This window comes from Alosa pseudoharengus, unplaced genomic scaffold (assembly GCF_046254945.1).
Source record: "Alosa pseudoharengus isolate Yale_2024_CS ecotype anadromous, Long Island Sound unplaced genomic scaffold, YU_APseudo_1.1 YU_APseudo_1.1_scf_3, whole genome shotgun sequence".
NCBI classification, from domain to species: domain Eukaryota; kingdom Metazoa; phylum Chordata; class Actinopteri; order Clupeiformes; family Clupeidae; genus Alosa; species Alosa pseudoharengus.
Window position 1 is genome coordinate 24,358,173 of NW_027468718.1, and position 15,700 is coordinate 24,373,872.

General features: G+C 44.6%; 1 protein-coding gene across 1 annotated transcript in view; it reads left to right on the plus strand.

Annotated features, from left to right (window-relative positions):
* The window catches only part of LOC143099690 (glypican-6-like), a 54,671-nt gene that overhangs the window by 25,965 nt on the left and 13,006 nt on the right, over positions 1 to 15,700 (plus strand). Inside the window, exons 5-7 of the mRNA XM_076262616.1 lie at positions 8,269 to 8,399; positions 9,137 to 9,280; positions 10,380 to 10,409. Coding sequence (XP_076118731.1) covers positions 8,269 to 8,399; positions 9,137 to 9,280; positions 10,380 to 10,409 — 305 coding nt within the window. The remainder of the gene's footprint in view (positions 1 to 8,268; positions 8,400 to 9,136; positions 9,281 to 10,379; positions 10,410 to 15,700) is intronic.

Here is a 15,700-nt window from a genome sequence, read left to right on the forward strand (position 1 = left end):
TTCAATTTTGTGTAGGTCAAATCTTAAGGAGAAATTGATCTGCCTTTTAGAGTCTTACATTAATGCATATCTGGCACATGACCCAGACCCTATTTTGCTCTAGACTGTCAGTGAGCAGTGGAGAGCTCTCTGTTCTGGATGTTTTGGTCATTACAAAGATAGTCAACTGTCCATGAAGTGCATCCTGTGTAGGAAATGATTATACTGATCCATACAAGGCAGACAGAGAAGATACTTCTGAAAATAGTGTCATTGTGCTCTTGCTCTGTCCTAAGAAAAATGTGTCTGCATCTTGTTGAGAAGACCGAAATAATGTAATACTTTGTAGACAGAAAAATGGTTTGGCTGGTACATATCTGTTGGCTGTCTATCAGGAAAGAACAGTATGGACTAGAATCTCGGTGGGGCGGAAGGGGGAGGAGGGGGTGCTATAAGAGTGTGGAGTGTGGTGTAGGGGGTGGAGTGGGTAGCGGAGTCAGTCCAGCCCAGAAGCCAGGAGGAAATCCTTTACAGCTGCGAGCTGAGCTCCTGATAGCAACGATTTATCCCCCAGTGCCTCTGTCTATCCTCTCCTGCCAGCCAGGCGGTAGCCTGGCTCCAGCACACTACATTAATACACGGACGTAAACAAAAAGGCAGCGATTCACATTAGCCCACGGTTGACCTCCGTCTCCATACGCGGCCGGAGAGCAGGAAACAGAGGGACCCTCATGGCGCTGCCAGAAGCAGACCCAAACAGATGTTCATTCAGCGCAGCTGTGCCGGGCCGACGCTCAGCCCACACAAACATGACATCCCACAAACATTCATCTCTCTGCAGAATACCCCGCGTTTATGTGCCGCGCAGATAGCAGCCAAACTGTGTGCAGCAACGGCAGACATCCCACTGCCCCCTTTTTTTTGTGTGCGTTTTAAGTGCAGTTCTATTCCAGGGGAGAGTTAATTGTGTTATTTGGGGGCAAAAAAATCTAAATTGAAGTTGATGAACATTTTATGAATGATGGCGTCAGGAATGTGGCTTTTATACAGGTTGGTTATTTTTGCACTAACACCAACCGCAAACTCTGGAGGAGTACATGGCTGCAACCAACCCAGTCATTACTTGCCCGTGGGACATTTTTTTGGTTTATTTATTCCAAAAAAGCAAAATGGTTTGTTTTATTTCTCTCTCAGGTGACAGGGCCAACAATTCTGTGGCACATTCTTTCGCCTTTGGCAAGCAGTAAATGGGCTGAGAGCTTAATGTATCACAGACATATTTAAGATTAAAGAAACAGCTTGTGGAGCACAATTGGGTGTCAAAGCTCACAAACCTCCAGCAGAGAGCTTGCAAGAATCGATCTTTCAGGGTTATGGATTGGAAGTAGCATCCAAACACCAAAATTGCCAGGGCCTTGGCAAAAAACAGATTCACAGTTCCTTCAGATTCATGTCTGGACTGGTATACTTTGTAAAAGCTAAAATCAAAGGGTTTGCAATGGTTCTGTTTCACTTCCCTCAGAGTACGTGTCTAGTGGTTATGTGGACTAAATGGGTGGCCTTTACAAGAGCACTCCTAGGCTTGACATGAACCCAGCTAGCATTTTACTGTTTGCTGAGGAAATTTTTAGTAAACCAGTAAAAGTCTAGCCTTGTAAAAAGGGTATATCCTTGAAGGCTGGTCTGCAATCAGTAGGATGTTATTATTATATAATCACTGTAAATCATCAGTTGCACTGCAGCAGTAGTTGTGTGTGTCAGGCCCTGGCAGGCAGGAATCTATGTATGGCGAGGGACATTTCTGACAGCCGGGACAAATTCACTGAGATGCTTCGTGCCGATAGTGAGTTATGCTGCAAATGGTAAACTGATGTTTCAATCACCTTCTGGTGCTGGATCATTTGTTATATGATAATATTCTCCTGTGAAACCTTGACCCACTTTATTGTGCCCACCGCATTCCTGTTTTTCTTTCCTTTTTTTCTTATTTTCCTTCTATTTTTCTATTTTTTTTTTTTTTTTGCGGTGCTCTCTTAAACCCCTGTGTGGCCTAAACAGTCTTTTCCTCTGAGAGGCACCTTGCTACACTCAGACGCAGTCACCGTTAATATCCTCATTATCACGTTGCTCTAAATACAGCATATTGTCGTCCTCTATGCAGTCCTTTGTCACCAGGATGTAAGAGGATCTGCATTGATTTTATTTGTTCATTCCATTTTAATTGCCTGATTTGTTTCATCAAGTAACAGGACCTTGCTCCAGCCTGACAATTCACGAAAATGCGAGCCTAATAACATTTCCTGTCCTTTGGTGGGAAGGCTCATGAATAAGATATACGCTTGAAAAAACAGACTCCCCCTAAAAAAACCTTCTCCCTGTAGAAGACCTCCAAAGGGCTTCGCAGCTTCTGAAAGAGAGCTCGCAAAGCAAACAGGATTACTCTGTCTCCACCATTCAAAGTGATGATTCCCCTGTGTGTATTTTTGTGAGCTATAAATAATTATTGCCACAGTGTTTGTGCAGCAGCTTTCCAAATGCATTTGTGTAGTACCTGTTGAGTGTGTTTGAAAGCCTGGCTAGAAAAATGACCGCAGCAGTGTCTTCTCCGTCTAAAGTTTATGTTTATTGGGCATGGCTCTCGTGCTACTGCTACTCTGGATGGGTGGGAGCCTGTCTATCCTGCACTCTCTTTGTTTTTCTACGTACATTATTTAGTCATTTCATTTCCAAATGGAAATCAACTTTTAAAATAGACAGATCAAATTAATAACGTTGTGTTCTTCAAGAAACAATTTCACAGTTTATTGAATTGATGAATAAATCAAAGGGAAGATCAAAGTTATAAGTGTGAAGATGAATGACTTCTATTGCTATGATTCTAGATCCTTCTGTTTGAAGTTGTTTCAGCTGTCAGTCAATATTTGTTATTTAGTCAGTAATGATCATGATCATCATCATCTAGCAAAAACAAACTGTGTAAATTATGAGTGAGTGACAGTGTGTTCCAGTGTATTGTTGAAACTGTGGCATTGGAAGGTACTATGCACCCAATAAGAACCCATCTGTTCAGCCTTCCATAGAGAAATATTGCCCATGCTAACCATAGGGGACAACATGACTAATTGACCTGCAACTTGGATCATGTATCTAATAATACATCACGTGAATATTCTATCGTATAATTTGGGCCTGGAGGTGCCTTCATGTTGACATGTTAGCGGGATTCTGATCCTCAGAAGAGACACTTGATAATGGTTTGTGTCATACCCATGGATGACTCATAAGGAGGCCGGTGATAGGTTAATGTACTTGCATTTAGCAGCTATATCACGACACTGAATGAGACTGAGTGAACATGTGGTGTATGTTTCACATTGGGCAGATAACGGCCAGATGTTGTAATTGGGAGTGCAGGAAGCGCTAATTGTCCTTGCAGGCAGTGGAGAGTACCTTTAGAGTGCACGTGCACGGGGCGAGGCAGCCTTGTGTTCTCCCATGGCCGTGTCATCAGCCCAGCGGAGCCCTCCGCAAATGGCTTTATAATGGCTGTTTGCACTCTGACTAATCACTGTGGCTTGCCTAACTGCCCAGATACACAGGGTTAAACAAATACAAATAAGTGGCCTTCTATCCATCCTGAGGTGCAGGCAGGAGGAGGAGGCTGTAATGGGAAGCAGCTGTGTGCAAGGTGAGGCGTGGAAAGCAGCGGCCATGATGAGCCATGATGGCATCAGCCTCCTCCCCTCCTCTCTCTTCTCCTCTCCTCTCCTCTCCTTTCCTCTCTTCTCCTCTCCTCTCCTCCCCTCCCCTCTCCTCTCCTCCCCTCTCTTCTCCTCTCCTCCCCTCTCCTCTCCTCTCCTCTCCTTTCCTCTCCTCCCCTCCCCTCCCCTCTCCTCTCCTCTCCTTTCCTTTCCTCTCTTCTCTCTTCTTCTCTCCTCCCCTCCCCTCTCCTCTCCTCTCCTCTCTTCTCCTCTCCTCTCCTCTCCTCGCGTCTCCTCTCCTCTCCCCCCCCCATCCTGCTCTGCCCTAGACCTGCCTCACAGAGCTCCAGCTGTGTGAACATGCCACAGTCATTTCCCCTCATCCAACCTCCAGGAAGGAGAAATAAACTAGGGTTTACCTTTGTTTTATCTCTGCTATGCTTTCTGTGGTCTCCCTGTGTCCTGTGATATGTCATTTTAACTGTCCCTTTTGTCACACAAAGAAGTAATCCAATGTTGTCTTTGTTTAATAGATGTCACTTCTGAGTTTTTCTATGAATGGCAGTTATCATGTTAGACCTGGGTGCAGAGCTCGCTGTATGGACTCTCCATAGAGTCTTCTGTTCGCTTTTCTTCTTGATGGTGGAAAAAAGGGCTGTGGTGCCGTCGTGTCTGGAGATGATTGTAATGAAGTAGTTTAGATGAACATCACATAACCAATGCCTCTCCCATTTCACAGACGCCCAGCTGGTGAGTGTGTATGTGCATTCACAGCCCCTGTGGGGTTTGTTGTGGTAATGACCTGTTGAACATGTGGCTGGATGGGAAATAAAGTGGAGGGGAGGGGGGGTGCTTCCTCAACATAGTTGTGGATAAAATAGTTGAAATGTCAGATGGCATTAGAAGTCTTTAGACAGATGCTGTGTGAAGGAGTGAAGCCTGCATGACTAAATGATCTCAGCTCCCATTAGTAACAGGATCTTTCAGAGAATGTCCCTCTTATTGGATTGTGCTGCTGAGTTTCATTGGAAGCAGGGCATAGTACAACACGTGATGCCCTAGAGAGCATAGTGTTCCTCACAAATAAGGTTGCATGGTGCGCTGCTGTTGCACTCTGTTTGGCCAACAGAATCAAAAGGAGGTTGTTAAAGAATAGTGCTTTTCCAACGACCAAAGTGTGGTGCGGAGCACTCCACGTGTGCACTGTGAGGAGCACATGATGATCTCTACTCTGTCTGGTCTAATGCTCGGATCTCGTATGTGTAGCAATCATTGCTTGGTTTATTGGGACAAATGACAACATTAGACAGGGTAATCCCCTGCTAATGGTGTTTTTCTCACAAAGAACTCCCTTTTGGTAGTGATCTAATGAGTATTGTAAAATGCTGTCTCTATGTCAACACTAGAGTGTTTGTGGCTCTTTAGGGACCAGTGTTAAGACACTAATGTGCCATTGTTTGAGTTTAATCTGTGTCCCTCACATGAATCATGCCTTCACAAGCTCTCTCGACACTGGGGGTATGAGGGGTAAAGGGGGGAGGGGGATGCGTTGACACATATATTCTTTATGCAGATCATTTTTATCTGGACATCAAATATTCATGGACATGTTTAAAGGGAGGGAGCTCTGTCCCTGCTGCTATTCTCAGATTAAAGGCAACCTGTTTTAGGAGTCGGCACATGAGCTGGCACAGGAGGAACTCAGCTGCGTTCACAGAATGGGATTTGAACTTGATGGAACTGCCAATAGAACCAATCTTTGGATTTAGATGCAAGCTGTTCACGGGTAGAGGGGTTTGTTTCAGCTTGAATCAGAAGTTGTGTGGAGAAACACTGTAGTTTCCCCCACCACTCCTCAGTCAGATGTACCTGGCAAATTATTCATGGAACATAGATGGCTGTCAGTGTCAGCCAAGCTTGAATTTATTTTTGAATCTGAAAAACAGAAATGCTCTGTTTGGTAAATTACATATAAATAATACAGACATACATACGGAGCATACGTTGATTGATCAGTCATTTGATTTATGTGTTTTCATTTCAAATGCTGCTTACCAGTTTGTTTTTTTTTTTGTTTTTTTTGTTTTTTGCTGTGTAACATTCACTGACTGACATAATTGTAATTGTAATAGTGTGTGTGTGTGTGTGTGTGTGTGTGTGTGTGTGTGTCTGTGTCTGTGTCTGTGTCTGTGTCTGTGTCTGTGTCTGTCTGTCTGTCTGTGCATGGATGTGTCTGTGTCTTTGTGTGTGTGAGTGTGATTCAGTTTGAGGTCATATCTCAGCACCAAACCTGCTTTTCCTTGCACTTATTTTGTTCCAGGTGTCACATTGCACCATTGCTTTCCCAAGTGAGCTGCAGATGAGCTATGTTGTGCAGAATCCAAATTACAGCCGAGCCATTTCTCACTCCAGAGATTAGAGTGGAAAAAGCTAAGACCAATATATTGGCCCTCTTTGTTTTCTTATTTGTCCTTGTCACAAAGGCTTTCTTTCAAGCAGAAAACGCTCTGATGGGGCTGGAAGATACAACGCACCATGAGAGCTCTCTGCCCCTAAAAAACAGATTCCAATTATTTACCACTTGCAGAATATGCTGTGCACTTCTATTTCAGTAGGCCATTCAAAGCCAAACAAAATTGGGCTTTTCCAAGAAGTTGTGCAGCCCTCCCCGATTGTGACACGTCTTTCAATTGAGGATGAAATGATGCGATTTGCATGGCTGTTAGCTGTTGATAACCAGATCTGCTTGTGCTGGAGGCTGGCCTATCTGTCTGGCACTGCAGCAGATTGGGGGAAGGATGTTGTTTGTGTGCATGTGTGTGTGGGAGGGGGGTGAATAACCCACAGGAGCCCCGGCACCAAGCTCTGCCCTTAAATGAGAGCCATTCATTCTCCATGTGTTCAGAGTGTCTGTGCACTAACTCCCAGCACTCGGGAAGCTAGGGTGTCCCTGCTGCACGACTGCAGCTAGCGTCACTGATCTAACTTGACCCCTAATCGCTGTCATCACCCACCCCACCTTCGCCCAGCACACCGGAGCACCTATGCATTTCTACTGCTCTCTCCCCAGTGTTCTTCCCACTTCTCTTTTCTAATCTCCCCCATGCATCATCTCTCCTTTCCTGTCTTTTCATCCTGTTCCCTCTCTCTTTCGCTCTCTCTCTCTCTTACTCTCTCTCTCTCACTCTCTCTCTCCCTCTCTCTCTCTCCCTCTCTCTCTCTCTCCCTCTCTCTCTATCTCTCTCTCTTTTCCCTCTGTGCCCCTCCCACTCTGTTCAATAAGTGTGGCACAGTTTGAAGACCCATCTGCCTGTTCAGTGGCTCTGCCCATGCTGTGCTGCCCATCTGATAGCACTACCCATTTTTTCCAACTTTCTCCACTATTGACCTCTAGTCCAGGGTGGTTTTGTACTCTGTCCATACATACTGTAGCTCTCTTCCATAGAAAGAGACATTTTCTAGATAGTACTCACTTCTTCATTTTATATTTTCCACATAGCATTACATGTATGCTTGCTTAACAAATAGTAATAGTAATACAGTAATATTTATTCTGAGTAGGATAGTCTGTAAGGTATTGTGACTAATGTGTGAAATTGTCCTCAGCTTCTGTTATATTACCTAGAGAATTCCTCTTTCTTTGCTTCTTGTGCCAGAGAGATCTCGAGCAGAATCTGGGGTCTTTTTTCAGCTGCATACGGTGTGGACATGTAAACAGAGCAGAGGGTCTCTTCAGTGTAATTGAGAGGAAATAGAGTTGGCCTGGAGATGCCCAATCCCATGCTGAGCTGTTTGCCTGTGCACCTCCCCAACACAAGTTAACCTCCAAGGATGCATTTCTATTTAAAGGCCTGCACTGCCCTGCCCCAAAAATATCCATACCAGTTATCAGATTAGATACATACAAGATAGGAGCTTGTCGCACTGGAAGTGGACATGGAAAGCTTAGAAAGTTTTTATGGCTTCTATGACTTTGAGTATTAGTCAGAAATAACTCAAATAGTTCACTGTGATAAAACATAGGCTCTAAATTCAATTATAAAGTAAATCAATGGCATGTCTTATATTAGACATTTCAGTGACTGATTCATTTTGCACATTCACATTCTGTTTTATACTGTAATATCTAAAAAGAAAAATGAAACCCTCTGATGAAAATATGCAGTGAACATTTGTATTAAAAATAGATGGTTGCTTTTCACTGGTGGGGGGGTCACTGAGGAAACTGTTGGAGAAGTTGTTAAATTCATATGTATGTAGGTTTTTAATATATTAATTTCCTGGTCTGAAAATTGCATCGCCATCTGTTTCTGTACTCTGTTTAAAAAAATTTTCCTTTTAGATGCCACGGATCACACATTTTTGGACATGTGTGAACCATTCTAAATGTGACAGTTAGAATCAAAGCTACAGATGTAGATGACACTGCTGGCAAGCCAAAGAGATGTAATCTATTCTCCAGACAGACTCTTGTCCTGTTTGTCTTCCTCAAATAGTCTCTGCTCAAATAGTGTCTGCTGAAACGCTCTCTCCCTCTCTCTCTCTCTCTCTCTCCCTCTCTCTCTCTCTACCCCCTCTGTTGTGACAGATGCCATGCTGCTGGTGACTGAGAGACTGGAGGGACCCTTCAACATTGAGTCTGTCATGGAGCCGATCGATGTCAAGATCTCCGAAGCCATCATGAATATGCAAGATAATAGTGTTGAAATCACCCACAGAGTATGTCCACCACCTTTGGTTGCAGACTTAATATGGGACATATTTAGCCTCGGCTCTAAGTGTGTGTGTGTGTGTGTGTGTGTGTGTGTGTGTGTGTGTGTGTGTACACATATGTGTATACATCTGTGTTTGTGTGCATGTTTTATACAGGTTCGGTCACTCACATGCTAGGCTTGGAACCTGATCTCAATTTCACCAATTATAGCAATGTATTTGGAATTACATGCTTGCTACTGGTCACAGTATCCGAGCGCTGTTCACAGTAGTTAATAGGCTTCCTGTGTTACACTGCATTTTCTTTCTGCCCACAAATTGTTGCACTCGAAGGGGGTAAGAAATCTAAAGTGGCCATGAGGAGATTCTCGTGTTCACATGTTTGGGGTTTGGCGTGAGTCAGGTCTAAATTGGGTCTGCCAAGTGGTTGCTTATAATACGGAAGGCATTCTGCCGTTTTGCCTACGTGTACGGCATAACAGGCACACAGTGTCTCCCATAATTTAAAGCCATAAAATTACATGTGGTTAGACAGATCCCAACTTAAAGTATTACAGCCACAGTTCAGCTCATGTGACGTTGAGCTTTAAGTAGCGTCCATGTTTGGGAATATCTTAGGGTATACGGCAAGTTCTTAACATGTTGGAACGGCATATTGTTTTCGTTTCCTCTCTTAGTCACAAGTAATTCTAGCCCTTCCACGCAGAACAACAGTGGGACACATTTCTCCCTCCTAATTGCAGGTTTTTCAAGGATGCGGTCAACCCAAGCCCTCAGGAATGAGCAGGTCTGCCCGTGGCATCTCGGATGTGTTCACCGCCCGCTTCAAGCCCTACAGCCCCGAGGAGCACCCCACCACAGCAGCAGGCACCAGCCTGGACAGATTGGTAAGGGAGGCAGTGGCAGGCAGCTGAAATGACACTGCCTCGACTGTAAACATCATTTGTCTTGCCACGACTTGACAATGTTGATTAAAGCTTATGAGTTCCAGTGGCGGGGGCCCCTCCAGTGCCGGAAATTAATTCTTTGTTTTTGTCTTCTGGTCAGGCTCCTCTATTGATTTGTGTTTGTTAACAAATTGGCAGCTCCTTCGAGGACGACAGGGGGATAGGTGCGCCCGGCGCCTCCGCCGGCTCAGGGCTGTTTGTCTTACAAACACAATGGTGTTGGAAATCAACAAAAGAGAGTCATCTTGTGTACAGCAAACATTTTGGGAGGCGTGGCAGCAGCGGCAGCAGTGGCGGTGATGGCGGGTTGAGCTCGCTCCTCGTGTTTGCCGCCGCTTGGCTCCCGGGCAGCCGACTCGAATTCACAGATTTAGAAGTTCTCCGCAGCTTGACCTCAAACAACCTTGATGCCAAACTTAGAGCTTGGCTGTGGGTAACGCGGATCTGACAGCCCAATTCAGATGAGGGACAGTTCTCATTAAGGATTATCACAGGAGCAGGGGAGCTGTGTCTGATCTGGATATAGCAGGAGGGTGGGGGGAGGCAGAAGTTAGGTCATTTTAAAATCATACCTTTAAAAGCCCATCTATCCACCAGTCATAATTCAAGTGGTGTCTGCAATTGTATTGTCAATATATAGAGACCAGAGAAAACAGTTTGAAATGTTTGCTGCACAAAGGGAGGCATTTGTTGCTGTTAGCTTACGCAATTTAAGACAGTAAGGTTAGGTGTGAAAATTAGGTCGTTAAGTGCTTATATAGAGCAGTTTCTTTCAAAGGTTTATTACAGCGCATAGTGTGCACACATTCTCTCAGTCACACACACACACACACAAACACACACACACACAGACACAGAGACATCTCCTCCTCTTTCTATCTCTGCTCTTTCTCTCTCTTTTTCCTTCTCGCTCTCTCTCTCTCTTTCTTATTCTGTGCTCCTTTGCTCTCTCTCTCTCTTCCTTATTCTGTGCTCCTTTGCTCTGTAGAGATACATTGTCAGTGAAATGCCTGTCTCTTTCTTTCATGCTGCTTGCCAGAGGATTGTGTGGAGAACAATGCAACAAAGCGTAAGTTCCAGCGCTTCCCTATTTGAGTTCAGTCTGTCAGTCACTCTCTCTGCCTCCGAGGCTCCATCCCTGTGTCCTTGGAATGCTTTGTTAAGCAGCCCTCCATTCTCTGGCTGAATGAGGCCCTGAGCTCTCTCCACTGTACATGTCAACAGATCCACACTCATATCAATATTGAGGCTAACTAGATTGATTTTTCATGTGTGCGCGGCACTTTGTACTGGACCAGAGGACTCCTCTCTGGAGGGGAGCGTACTGTATGCCCAACCCCCCCCCCCCCAACTCTAACATTCCATGTGGCAGTTGGGGCTCCACAGTGCTCACTAATGGAGTCAACTCCTGGAGGACAGCAGCCAATCTCCACACTGGCCCAGTGTGGCACTGCTGGAGGGGGAGAGGAGGGGAGAGGAGGAAAGAGGAGGGGAGGGGAGGGGAGAGGATGGGCGGGGAGGGGAGGCTGCAATGCTGCGGGCACAGAGAGCCCATGAAGAGAGGCCTGCCCGCCTGCCAGCCACATGCTCATGAATAAGTGGGCAATTAGCCAGTGGGGAGTGGACGTGGTGGTGGTGGTGGCGAGAGGGCAGGGTGGCAGGAGCTGTTCCTGGACCTGCCCCAGCGTGCTGGAGAGGGAATGAGGCCATTAGCCATGGCCACCCATCAGCACTGCAATGCATTCTGGGCATTGGGGCTTTCTTTTGTGAGGATCTTGTTTGCCTGATTTGTTTTCTGCTTAGTTTTAAAATAGTCTTCATAATAATATCAATGAAAGATTTAGTCATGGCACTAGACAGAAAAAAAGCAAAACAACAACAGAATATTTTAAGAATATATGGTTTGATACGCTTTGTACAAGTGAAATTACACTTGCCAACAAAAAGCCTGTGTTATTGTAACTTTTTTGTAACATTTTATGATGCCACTTTTTTTGTTCTGTTTGGTTTATTATTAGATTGTACATAGCATGACTCTTTTTTAGAACATCAAGAGTGTTGTCAATTTGGCAGGTATTTTCTTTTGTCTTATTTATTTCCTTTTCTTTAGCAGAGTCCTTACCTTGAGTAGGAGTATCAGTGACCTCATCGTTATTCACCATTTCATAGTGCTTCTCCCAGCAGCACTCACATTTAATTAAGTCATCTTCATTTTTGACACATTATTCCTGTCTTCACTCCCCTCCCTCCACATCTCCCCCTCTCCTCCATATCTCCATATCTCCCCCTCTCTCTTTTCCTTTTCCCTCATCTCCCCCTCCCCTCTCCTGTCTTCTGCCCCTCTCTTCTCCTGTTTCCTCCTTTCCTCTCCTCTCCTTTCATATCCTCTCCTCCTCCTCTCTTCTCTCCTCTTCCCCCTCTCCTCTCATACCCTCCTCCTCTCTTCTCTCCTCTTCCCCCTCTCCTCTCATACCCTTTCCTCCCCCTCCCCCCTCCTCTTCTCTCCTCTTCCCCCTCTCCTCTCATATCCTCTCCTCCCCCCTCTTCTTTCCTCTTCCCCCACTCCTCCTCCTCTTCTCTTTCCACCACTCCTCATCCCCTCCATACAGAGCTGACACCATCTCCAGTGTTCCTCATGTTGTCCACTTCATGACATGGACATGATTTCCTCCACTTCCTGCAGCTGATTTCCCACATCAAGATGTAGGTTCTGGGGACTCACCATTCGCAGTGCTCAGTCCGAGGGCCGGGATAATCGGTTGTCTTTCAAATTCCCTCTGCATGCAATAGAATAGCGCTACAACCCATTAGTCCCAAGCGTTTTCTATACGAGTATTAGTGCCACACATGAAGGAAAAAAAAAAATTTGCCATGACGAGATTAAACTCGACATGTCGATTTTAAAGTCGCCATGTCGACATTAAACTCGACTTTTCGAGAAAAAAATTGAAATGTAAGATCGACTTTAATCTCGACGTATCGACTTTAATGTCGCCATGTCGACATTAAACTCAACATTTCGAGAATAAAGTTGAAATATCATGTCGAATTTAATCTCGACGTGTCGACATTAAACTCAACATTTTGAGTATAAAGTTAGTTTGGAGAGAGAACGACCGCTCGAGACGATTGAATGGGAGGACGAATGAAACATGCAACTAGTGCAACAATGATTCAGAGTGTTCGAGTGCAACAATGATTAGACATAGGACTATATCATGTGGACAAAACATATTAACCTACTTTGCTCAGCCAAATAGGCTACTTTGCTGTTAGGTCCTATCACGGAGTTACAGGCGATAAATGCGATGGGTCAAAACGTCATTAGCGGTTTATTTATTTATTGTAGGCCCATTATTAAAGTGTTGTTTTTCATCTAAAGGTTCAACTGCATACTAGGCGCTCTCCCCAATCCTAGACTTTCACGTTGCTTGTTTGTAATGGATGCAAAACAGCCTATTGCTGAATGTCTATGGAGGGACGAATGAAGCTGTCCTCCCGACCACCCCATGTAGGCTAGTAGCCTACATGCACACATATGCACATAGTCTAGTGCATAAATAAAGTGCATGCACACATATTCTCTCCCGGGATCAAAATAGTATATATGCTTAGGCTATACCTGTGTTTCTAGCCTCCTATAGGCTACGTATGGCAGGTGAGACATGGAAAAGCAGTTTTAGAAAAATGAGTTTTGCCATGTTATCCTATGGAGAGTGACGGCCTGTGGGTCATGAAGGGCAGTTATTTGGATGTGCAGTGGCCTTACCCACGTAAAAACAGAGTGAAATAACATTTTGTATAGAAACATTATATCATCGGATACATATATTTGTCTAGCTATTTAGCCTAAACGGCATAGTGCATGGTATTTCCATAACCGCGAGACAGCACTTCACGATGACAGCAATGAGTAGTTAACAGACAAGACGCAATCTATCTGAATATCTGCAATCTAGCAATCTATCTGAAATAACACCTATTTGAAGCCCATTTTTCATGTAACATATAGGCTATTGTTTATTAGTGTAGGCTACATAGCTTAAACTGTGTAGGATATGTTTAAACGGTAGGGCCTATTGCGAGTTTAATGTCAGCATGTCGACTTTAAAGTCGACACGTCGAGATTAAAGTAGATATGAATTTCAACTTTATTCTCGAAATGTCGACATGGCGACTTTAAAGTCGACACGTCGAGATTAAAGTCGACATTACATTTCAACTTTATTCTCGAAATGTCGAGTTTAATCTCGCCATGGCAAAAATATTTTTTTTCTTCATGTGTGGCCCTAATACTCCGTCGTAGTTTTCCCACCAGCGGAGCTAGTTGGCTAGTTCAAACTTTTGCCAACTTAAAAAAAGCTTAACTCGTATCACGCTGTTCGCCAACAGCAACATCCATCTTTTTTGTTTTCAAGTAGCAGGGAATTCACGCAGAACCATTGCAACTCTGCCATCAATCATTATGTTAAGCCCGCCTACCGACTTTATACATGATGTGATTGGCCTTATCGAAGTTTTTTCCAATTTTTCCAGCTCGCAAGCCAACTGAGAGTTGCTAGACTACCCTTGCTGCCGCTAGGGTGCGTCTAGATTTCTAGGCTAGCAACTGCTTGCTTCTCTCTTGCCTTTCTCTGTGCTGGAGTGTACAGCATCTCCCGAGTGACCACTGAGTCCATCCCCTGTTTACTGGCCTCTGTTGCGTGACTTTGATTAGGTATTAGCGCGGGGATCGTGACAGGAATGTGTAAGGTAAGCTGTGATCCCAGTGTGGGGCTGCACCCATCACCCCAGGTTACCTGAGGGAGAAGCTCCACCTCCACACTCCCAGGCCCTCTCACCACTCACTCCCCCCTCCCATGGAGCCCAGGCCTGGGCCCACCGGGCCGCTCCACTCCCCGCGCCTCCTGGGGGAGGTCTGCGGCTTTGATATCTGCTGCATGGAAGTAGAAGGCCGTGGTGGTCCAATCGGTAGTCCGCCCCCTTACATCTAATGTCTTTCATGTTATTTTTAACATCATTCAGTGTTGAGATTTAATATGGTGTGTTTGTGAGCTGTTTTGCAAGCTAATGAGCATTGACACAAACATAATGTGGAAGTATGTTTTGTATAAATTAAGCTAAATTGGCTGGTGGCAAAATTGTCATTCAGATTATCCGTGGAGGCTGAGGAAGCATCATGTTATTGTGCCATTAAAATCTAAGACACCATTAGCCCTGACAATTTGGGCTGTGTGATGGCCTCACTGGTACGGTTCCTCAGCTATGCGATACCCCTGGGTCCATTAGGATGAAGTCTTGAGTGGATGTGCTTCCAGGCCTAACAGAGTTATGCAGGGGGGAATTCATTGTGTTGGCCTGTTGATTGCGTTTGCCCCACTGAGCTGCCTCAGTCCAGCAGAAATGTGGCGCCTGGTGCGAGAGAGAAACTGCACACAACCGCCTCAGCCTTCGCTGGAAACAAACAGACAGGAGCCGTGTGGCAACCCACATTTCCTTTGCTTTTATTTGGAATATTGATGTTTCTTTTCGCTTTGTACCCCATCCCTGTGTTTGTATCATTGCATGAAACTTTGGCTATTTGATTTCCCCATTCTATTTTTTTGGCGGTCAGAATTGACAGTTATCTGGGCTAATCTCATGTATTGTGCCTGGTGAAGGCAGTTGCTAGGGGATATATTAAGTCTAATGGCTTCCAGTGTGGTTGGCTCAGCCCTCCATTTTTGCTTTGTTGGCACAGCTTCACTGAGACACATCCACCTCTACTGTGGTGAGCGTTTATTTATTTTAGCCGTGGCCAGGTCATTATGTAATGTAGATTCTGCAGATTCCTCCGACATAATTATCACTGTCGGCTAGGCCACTCAAAAATAAACATAAAAAAACATTAGGAGTTGCTTTTCAACCTCTGTTTAGATTTATAAATATGGGAAGTGCTTTTCTGGCTGAAAGATTGATGAGCTCCTCTTAAGAACATATAAACATGTAATTTCACGGTTTAAAAAACTAGTATCTCTGTAGTTTGGTGTTACACACAGCAGCTCAGTTTTGAGTTGTCAAGACAACTAAACTGTGTTGATTTGATTTGTTGCCTCCTAAGAAATTGTAAGTAGTAAAGGATGACCGTATGGATGACAGTATTCGATAGATTCATTCATTTCAATCTGTCAGTAGGACTGATCTACTGAATTTATCTAACAGTATGTCTCACTTTATTATCATCCGTTTGCACTTACACACACAGGTTTCTCAGTCTTGATCGATTATGTAATAAAATAGTTGGGTGATAACCAGCTTTGTGCACAAATTAGCCTATATGGAAAAAAGAGTAGTGTGAAAGTGCTTTCACTGTAGAGGCAT